Raw genomic sequence first — 8,965 nt, forward strand, 5'->3', positions numbered from 1 at the left:
GAGAGCCTGCAGCTCGCGCAGCAGGAGCTCACCGTCGTCCTCGACCTCATCTCCACGGTCCGTCCCTCCCTCCGCGTCTCCAGCCGCTCGTATGAGCTGATGTCCTGGTTATGATGGATGGATAATAACAATTAACAAACAATGCAGGTCGAGGCGAACGACACCGTGGCCGTCGCGACCATTTCCAAGCCCAGGCCGCTGCCGGACGAAGTCCTCGTCGACATGGCCGTCTCCGCCGCCACCAAGCTCCAGCGGCTGCGGGTAAGCCCCTGTACTAGAAACTAGTAGAGCATCTGCAGCCAATTAGTTGGAGGCATGGACTGAGACCCATGGGATATTTGCAACTTACCAGTAAGAGGAGGGGATTGAAAATAAACTGCAGAACAAAATGTTTTGAGTAGTTCATGCTTGAACCTACACCACAGACCCTAACTATTATGCTCCATTCCGCAATCTCAGCATCTGGGACGGTACTTCAAACAATCGGCAAAGACGATGCAGCAGCAGTTCCAGAAGGAGGCTAGGTTCTACGGCTCATTGATCAGGTTCGTCTTGTCGCAGGGATTGCGGGTTCCAGGCATCATCTAAGTAGCGATGCTTGTGCCCTGACCGGTGCTGTTGGATTTGGCAGGTTGCAGCAGAACTGGAAAGTCAAGAGGCAGCGTGGGAATGCTCCAGGAATCAACAGCTTCATGTTTGATGTGGTTGACACTTCTCAGTTGGACACGGCAGCGATGCCACGGATGTCGTCGTTGTCACTGGTTCCGATCGACCAGGACTCGTCAGGCACTTTGTCTGTACAAGTCCCCCAAAAGTCGTGCCGTTTCTTGAGCCTTCAGTTCCACCGGGACAGTGCCAACGGCCCGGAAAGCTATGCTTGCAGAACAAAAGGTGTCTCAAGCACCACTTCTTCTGCAGCGGAAGATGATGTGTTGGGGGATGATGATGATGTCAATAAGTCTGTCAAACAGGCACATTCCATTCTTCGCAATATCCACAAGTCTATATTTGAGGAGCAGGTAGGTTGTCTAAATGCTTATGAATTATTGCAAACCTGTCATTTTGACCAACTAGAAATCCATGAAAAATTATTCCTGTGACAAAAGATGCTCTCTCCTTTTGTCATTTTTATCTTTCATACCACCTCGTGCTTAGCTTAGTTTATGCCTTTGCAGGTATTGGATATGGTGATCCGTGAGACGTTTGTCCAAACTCAAGGTGTCAACGTAACTGGAATGCGTGAGGATTTTCTCCAACTAGCAATTGGCGAGGAGAGTTTGTTGTGCCTTTCGCTTGTGGATTCTGGACAGGATGGTGACTCAGAAATGGCAGGCCATGAAGAGCATAATAATTCAGAGGCGAATCTTGTGCTAGCCACCACCAATGGGAAGGAGGAGCCTTTAAAAAGGGACACCTCAGGGTTTCTTAACCCGAAAAGTCTGGAGATTTACTTGCTACACCTGTTCCACGAGAACATTCTCAGTAAAGTCAGGGAGAAATATCGTAATATTGTTCGCTACCAGAGTCCTGCTCAGACCGCAGAGTCTGCAGGTGAAGATTGTGGCTTGCTAAGTCATTTCTGCATGACAGTGGCTCATAAAACATATTCAAAAAAAGTGCAGCTGGAGCTAGAGAGTGTGGTATAACTACTATTATTTCCCTGTTCATTAATGCAGTATACATACAATGAGTGTAGTAGATTGGCGTTGTAACTTCCTTTTTCACTAATGCATGCAGGTTAGCAGGGTTCCTTATCTCCAGCTGCGGTCCCTTCCTACATGGCACTCTAGAACTTCTTCCTGGTCTCTCTGCTTAAGAGTTCCGCAACCCATTTTGGCTGCTGATCGGCCCACGAAGCCTTCGGACAATGGCGAGCCCAAGTACAAATCTTCCAGGACACAGTTCAACACGAAGATTGTCTTGAAGGACGGCCAGATAAGTTTGTTGGGCGAGGGTTCTCCGAGCATCGCCGGGTCGTTGACTAGGAAGCCCTCTGATGGTTATCTGATAAACAGTTACAATTGTGACTTGGAGGACCTCCCAACGATGGTTCTGCAGCAGGTAAACTTGTGATAAATAAAACCTTTCAAGTCATTATCCTTTATCGCCGATATGCACTGGATTAATTTATTAACTTTACTACTGTTGAGAGTATTTATGATTCACAAGGTTGAAGCATCAATTGTGCCAGGATAGCGCATGAACCACTTCACCATATTATAATTAAGGCTTAGTAAATCCAAAGTTGTTCTATGATTGACTGCAATGGCTGTTGTTCAGTCGTTTACACTTATTTACTGTATGTTCCTTGGGAAAGCCTTGCACTGAATGTATGTGTCCATCGACGTACGCGAATAGTTTGTTTGGCTAGTCGGAATGTTGAGTTCAGCCTGACTTCAGTTCAGAGAATAGGTACGATGATACGTCTTAGGATCATTGCCAGGGCTCCATAGTTCAGAAGTTAATACCATCCCCACTATACATATACACATGCATATAAGACAAGTCCAGAGGCTGAGATTTACTCAACTGACTGGTGTCTTTACGCGCATCTCTTCGGGGCCTACTTTATTGTAAGGTGCTGAGCACATTGTCTGCACATATATCTGCAGGTTGCGAGCCAGATAATAAACTGGCTCCACGAGGAGGCTTTGGTCCTGGGGATGAGTGTGACTCGGGATTTCCTGTGCCTCTACTTCGACCTGGAGCACGGTGATACGCTGGGCCTGGTGGCGCACGTGGACCCGGACGATGAATACGGGTGCATCTCATGGTACCTGACTGTCGACCACCCGGCGGAGGATGACGGGAAGGCACCAGCGGCGGACGACCCCTGGGCTGAGAAGCGCAGGTTCCTGGGGTACCTGTCCCTGGAGGTGCTCTACTCCACCCTCCTGGACCTCATCAACCTCTGCGGCACTGGTGCCCGCCCGCTGAGATGATAGAAGTGTGCTGCAGTGCTGTATTGTGTGTCGTGCGATGGTGTAAGCACTGGCTGCCTTTGCTGCTGGTGGCAGTCTGTTGCTTGTGCTGCCCTTCGGTGCCTTGCTTAGGTGCACTGATGCTGGGCGTGTAGTTACAAGCATAAGCCATGTATTAATTCGGATCCTTGGTTTGGACTGAAACAGAATCTTTGGTTTTAATTCAGATAAGCCATGTATTATTACGGAAGACAACGTGATTTCTGGTATCTGACATGTTTTGTTGGCTTTAATTCGGGTCCTTGGTTTGGACCGAAACAGAATCATGGAGATGGTGATGCCACCAGTTGCCGGACCACCTCGGCGGCCAGCTGGACTTGATCCATGGCATTGTCTCCTGGCTCTGTTCTCTGGAAGCACCACCGCACCGGGATGAAAGCTGTTGTTAGCCAATAAAAACTGCTTTTGTTTTTATTTTGGCTGTGGCGCTCTGACCAATCTGGTAGACCAAACAGTTCTGTTTTGTGACACCCGATATTTATGCCATGCTATTGTTGCAATGAATATTTTTTATTGTCCCTAGATGCCTCAGTTTCATATCATGCTTAACTCTACTGTCAATGGCTTACTAACTTATATCTGTCTTATGAGAGGTGAAGTGAAATGTATTTATTTGAGCCTGCTATAGTTAAGACTTCTTACCTTGAAACTAGCATTTGAAATTATACTATTGCTGTATATTGATACAAGTAGTGATATTTTAACTGAGGTGCTTAATGCTGCATTATTGTCCTGCTACGTGTCTGTACAGATGCCCTCTAATCAAGTGTGTCATTTTGCGAACCAGCTCTATGAAAAATCATGTATCACAAATGGTAATAATTTCCCAAGTTAAATGAAATTTACAATTTTATCATGCCCTGAAATGCCTCAGTTCCATGCTATGCTTACTCTACTGTTAATTGCTTACGGGAATATAGGGTCTTTGTAGTGAAATCTATTTATTGGAGACTGCTGGTCCTGTACATAAGGCTTCTTACCTTGAAATTAGCATTTGAAATTATACAAGTGGTGATGCAAAGAATTAGTTATATGAAAGAATGCATGTAACTGAAGTTCTTAATGCAGCACTGTTGTCATTTTGCAAACCAGTTGTGTGAAAAATAGTGCACCACAAATGCTAATTGCTTCAGCAAGTTGCCGTTTAAATCATGAGCCAGCTCTGAGCAGGAAAAACAAAAGGAGTCTTGTAGCCGTTCAAATTTTTTCTTTTGATAGTTTTCTGTGTGTGGATTCTGATTCTTTTTCTGTCTGATGACCAGGGAGATTTATTTGACCACAGGAGCCTCGTAAATGCCATCAAGGGTGCAGATGCTGTGATCTTGGCTGTGGGGCCCCGTCAGCTTGCCGAGTAGATGAGGATTGTCATGGCAGTGAAGGAGGCCGGCAATGTCATCAAGGTCAGATAATCAACTTGTCTTCTTTGTTGGTGGAACTACGCCTGCGGATCGATCACTGGATAGTTGATGCACAGAGGCTCCTGCCATCCGAGTTTGGCTCTGACGTAGAGCGGGTTCACACGGTGGATCCAGCGGCCACATTGTATGCTGGTAAAGTCAGGCTCCGCCGTCTGATCGAGGCGGAGGGTATACCTCACACATATGTCTGCTGCAACGGGTTCGCCGAAACCTACCTTCCGAGCATCGGTGATGTTACAGCCATGTAATCATGCAGAAGCGGCCTTCCCTCTGAACATACTGTTGTCCCTCTGGCTCTCCGTCTTCATGAGGGGCGACCAAGCCAACTTCGACATCGAGCCGTCCTTTGGCGTCGAGGCCACCGAGCTGTACCCTGACGTGAAGTACACCACTGTCGATGACGAGTACCTCGACCAGTCGACCGTCTCCTCTGACAGTTCTTTGGCTCTCTGGAATGCATGGCAGCCCCTAACGCAGTTGCAGTTGGCTGGTGTAAATTCACCAGGAAGAAGAAGTCTCTGGCCTTGCTAAAAAGCAAATCCAGCAGTTATACCTGATTGCTTACTTTTCAAGGGAGACTGATCTTGGCTTGAATAACCAGTGGGGCATTTCGTTTGGTTGATTTTCTTTTATCTTCCAAGTACACCAGACTTGATCATTTTGCTTGCTTCTGATGACTTGTGAAAAGCAATTTGGAAACTGATTAAAAAGCATTCTGTGTCGCTTTTAGCCTGTTTTTCTGCAAATTTACCAGGCAACTCTCACTCTTCTTAATCAATAAGAATTCTGTGGCAGACTGAATGAAACAGCAAAAAATTAATAAAAACTGGGATTGTGATTGAACTGGCTCGCCCCACCAAAGGTATCAGGACGCTGTTGCAACATTGCTTGGCCCAAAATCGATTCTTAATGGTGTGGTACGTTGAGAAGGTGTTTCATGATAATAAATATCCTAATTACAATTAGCCAACAAGGGGATGTAGCTCAGATGGTAGAGCGCTCGCTTAGCATGCGAGAGGTATGGGGATCGATACCCCACTTCTCCAATCCTTTTTTTTGTTTTTCTTTGCAAATCTCTGTAAAAGAAAAACTATCTTGATTCTTCACTTCACTTTTGCAAACTCCAAAATCTCCCAAACATGCACACAATCCCTCTAGACACAAAAGGAAAATAAGAAACATGGGTACATTCTGTGCTGCAAACTGAAATGGTGCAATCTACTACTCATTTTGCTCCCTATGTAGTCTATAATAGAATCTCTAAAAAGACTTATATTTAGAAATGGAGGGAGTACATCACTAAGCTCTTTAGGGGTAAAAGGCCTCACAATCAATTAAGGTGTCCAAACTGAAATTGGGTTACCCGATTTTGATCAAGTCAACAATTTCTTAAAGCTCTCATTCAATTCTTTTATATACTACTACACTTTACTTCCTAATTTGTAAGTCCTCATAATTAATTGAGGTCTTCAGTTTAGAACTTGGCCACCTGATTTTGACCGGGTCAATAATTTCTCAAGGAGATCTATCATTTAATTATTTTAATTCACCATATTCCCTAATTTTCAACCTCTTTTATTTGATTGAGATATTCGATTTTGAATTTGGTTTACAGTTTTGATCGGGCCAACGATTTTTCAAATCAATCAACACCAACCGGCTAGAAAAACATGTCAACCCTGTGCACCCTCTTATCACCTAGAAAAAAAAGCGCCACCATGTGATGATACTATAGCATCAATATAGTACATGTAGCCACCGACGCAGAAATTTACCCACAAAAGTATGATTTGATTTACACCATGAAAGCCCACAAATAACCGCATTATAAATAAACATAAAACACACACCATTGTTTCCCCCATCCGCCAAACTAAATATTCCATCAGTTCCAAAATACAAGGGGTGCTAGTTCTTTGGAAAGTCAAATTTCTTTAACTTTGATCAAGTTTAGAGCCAAAAATATCGACATCCATAATATTAAGCCAGAAAATTATGGAAATTCATTTCATGATGAATCTAATAACACCAATTTGATATTGCGAATTTTGATATATCTCTTCATAAATTTGATCAAACATAAGGAGGTTGGACTTATCAAAAAAGCAATACACACCTTATATTTTAAAACAAAATGAGTATTTTTTTAAGAATCTCAACGACACCAATGGCGCAAAGAGCAAAATGTCACCATCATGATTTTGTTAACTATCCTTCTGTAGAAAAAATAAAGAGCAAAATGATACCTGGAGACACAGTTTCAGCATTCCAGAAGAAGAAGAAAACTTGTCCATATGTTCTGCCCTTCACGGAACCAAATTTATTCTGTCAATCAATCTCGCCAATGCGACATCCACATCAAGAGACAGCTAAAACATTCCAGGAGAAAAAAAACAGCTCTTATATATCCACACAGTAGGCCCCTGATTACGGTGCCCTATCAAAAAAAAAAAAATAGTGCCTGAAATGTTGATCTGCAGCCGTGGTATTGTTTTTTTCAAACTACAGCGAGATCATCTCACGCTTCACCCGACCATCCTAAGAACGGTTTCAGCTCTGATCAGGTCAAACCATAGCATCCTAACAACAGCATCGAGCGGCCTAAGACAATCGGTGGAGACAGGGAACGGCGGCCTTGCAGAAAAATAACACCGGCCAACACCAACCTTCCGGCAGACCATAACATGCTGACCAAGGCGGCACCACAAATCCTGGACACAAAAATCAGGTGGAAAGAAAGACCGAATTACTTGCCACTAGTAACAATGACATTCCCAGATATATGCGTGATGAAAAACATCTCCATACAAAGAGCGGGAGCGACAAGGTGAAAAAAGCAGTAGGGCCAAAATGTGCACTGAGCATAAAAGATCAAAATGTTAAGCTACAGAGGGGAGCATGTAACTAATCATTTCAACAACAAAAGTTCGAATAACTTTTCGCCAAGGAATTAGCATTTCAAACCGCAGCCACCATGCCTCTGAAAAGGGAGATGGTCGCGTATAGCAATTGCACCAACGAGACACGTGCATTACTGACAGATGAGTAGTGTTATTAATCAACATAATCATTCCTGGGGATGTAGCTCAGATGGTAGAGCGCTCGCTTAGCATGCGAGAGGTATGGGGATCGATACCCCACTTCTCCATTTCTCAATTTTTGTTCTTTTTCACATGGCCTGGTCTATGAGGATGACAAGCTGAAGACAAAACATATAACCATCAAGGCGCATCTGGTGTAGTGGTATCATAGTACCCTCCCACGGTACTGACCAGGGTTCGATTCCCTGGATGCGCATTTTTCTTCTTTTTTCTTTCTTTTTGTAAGTTTAAGTTCCTTTTCTCTTTATTTTTTGTATGTTTAAGTTCTTTCATACATCTACTAGAGGTGTTGCTCTGGAAACTGTCGCCATCTCAATCGGCCAAATTATTACCAATTTTTTAGATAAATAATGTACTGAGAATTAGCACATTTTTCTGATACCTTTAGGGGGTCAAAAGGAAAAATAATGCTGGCCAACGCAAATCCTGGCCATAGAAGCAGTAGCAAAGAAAGACCCCAGCTAGCAACAATTACAAGATTATAACTAGTGAAAGTCAATCAGGATTGCATAACAAGCACCAGATGATAATTGCAGCAAGGTGCTAAGTGTTCAGTTCTACCAGTACTAAAAGTAAGAACATAGAACAAAAGGCGAGGTTCATACAGGATAGATGCTCTATGGGCACAGCAAACAACCACTCCAAATCATTAAGATGGAGCATAGCATCTTTTACCAATATGTGGAATAGAGGCTCCTTGTTCACAACATCTTTCTTGCGCCTCAAACAATGGGACTGAAATCATGCTCTCTTTGAGGTGATGCCTGGTGAAATTTTAAACTTTGATGGAGCTGATTGTAACCATATTGGTTGAGTAATATACATATTTCTCCCCAAAAACAAAGAAGTGAGGTATACGTAAGAGAATCTACGGCCATGTACATCTAATCTGGCCCTTCAAACATCCGTGGACGTGTCCGGGCGTGTCCATGGACAGTGACTGGTCACCTCTTAAATTTTCATTTTCACAGCCATGTCCCCTGCCTTTATCCTTATACATCTGGTCACATGCATGTAATTGACGGAGATGGAGTGAAAGAAAGAAGAGAGAAAGAATAAATAAAAAGAAAAGGTGGTCCATGTTGCTGAAATTTTGTCTATTTTGGACCTAGCCCAATAGCAGTTTCAGAAATTTCTAATAAATCCTAGAGGCCCACTTAGCCCATTTGTGCAAGGCAAGGGATACTACTAAAGTTTAGTCCCACATTGCTAGTTGAGTGGGAGTTGGACCTCCTTATAAGAGAGGTTCTTTCCCCACTTGTATGAGCATGAGAACAAGAGGGATACCCACGCGCGCTCCTCCTCCGCCGCCCACCTCGCCGCGCCGCGGGTTGCGGGAATGAGCCGAGCCGATATCTAAATTTTTGCCATGCACTACGGGGATACGAAAGGTCACACGGAAGCTAAAAAGATTTTTGCGAAAGTGGAGTTCGAATGCGAACGGTGCAGCCCTTCGGCTGCTGGA

General features: G+C 43.9%; 1 protein-coding gene, 3 non-coding genes and 1 pseudogene across 4 annotated transcripts; all 5 read left to right on the top strand.

Moving 5' to 3' along the window:
• Nucleotides 1–3: 3 nt before the first annotated feature.
• On the top strand, nucleotides 4–3,195 carry LOC125528857 (mediator of RNA polymerase II transcription subunit 17; the record flags this gene model as incomplete). Its single annotated transcript, XM_048693284.1, has 7 exons — nucleotides 4–57; nucleotides 148–261; nucleotides 460–545; nucleotides 632–1,019; nucleotides 1,176–1,640; nucleotides 1,738–2,061; nucleotides 2,613–3,195. Coding segments are annotated over 7 exons (1,761 nt in total), but the record flags the coding sequence as incomplete, so codon positions are not given.
• A 110-nt stretch (nucleotides 3,196–3,305) lies between these two features.
• On the top strand, nucleotides 3,306–5,025 carry LOC125528858 (annotated as a pseudogene).
• Nucleotides 5,026–5,372: 347 nt separating this feature from the next.
• TRNAA-AGC lies at nucleotides 5,373–5,445 on the top strand. The gene has a single exon. It is a non-coding gene; the product is annotated as a tRNA-Ala (tRNA).
• A 2,029-nt stretch (nucleotides 5,446–7,474) lies between these two features.
• On the top strand, nucleotides 7,475–7,547 carry TRNAA-AGC. The gene has a single exon. It is a non-coding gene; the product is annotated as a tRNA-Ala (tRNA).
• A 78-nt stretch (nucleotides 7,548–7,625) lies between these two features.
• Nucleotides 7,626–7,696, top strand: TRNAG-CCC. The gene has a single exon. It is a non-coding gene; the product is annotated as a tRNA-Gly (tRNA).
• The last annotated feature ends 1,269 nt before the right edge of the window (nucleotides 7,697–8,965 follow it).

Source organism: Triticum urartu, unplaced genomic scaffold (genome assembly GCF_003073215.2).
Source record: "Triticum urartu cultivar G1812 unplaced genomic scaffold, Tu2.1 TuUngrouped_contig_5164, whole genome shotgun sequence".
Lineage (NCBI taxonomy): Eukaryota > Viridiplantae > Streptophyta > Magnoliopsida > Poales > Poaceae > Triticum > Triticum urartu.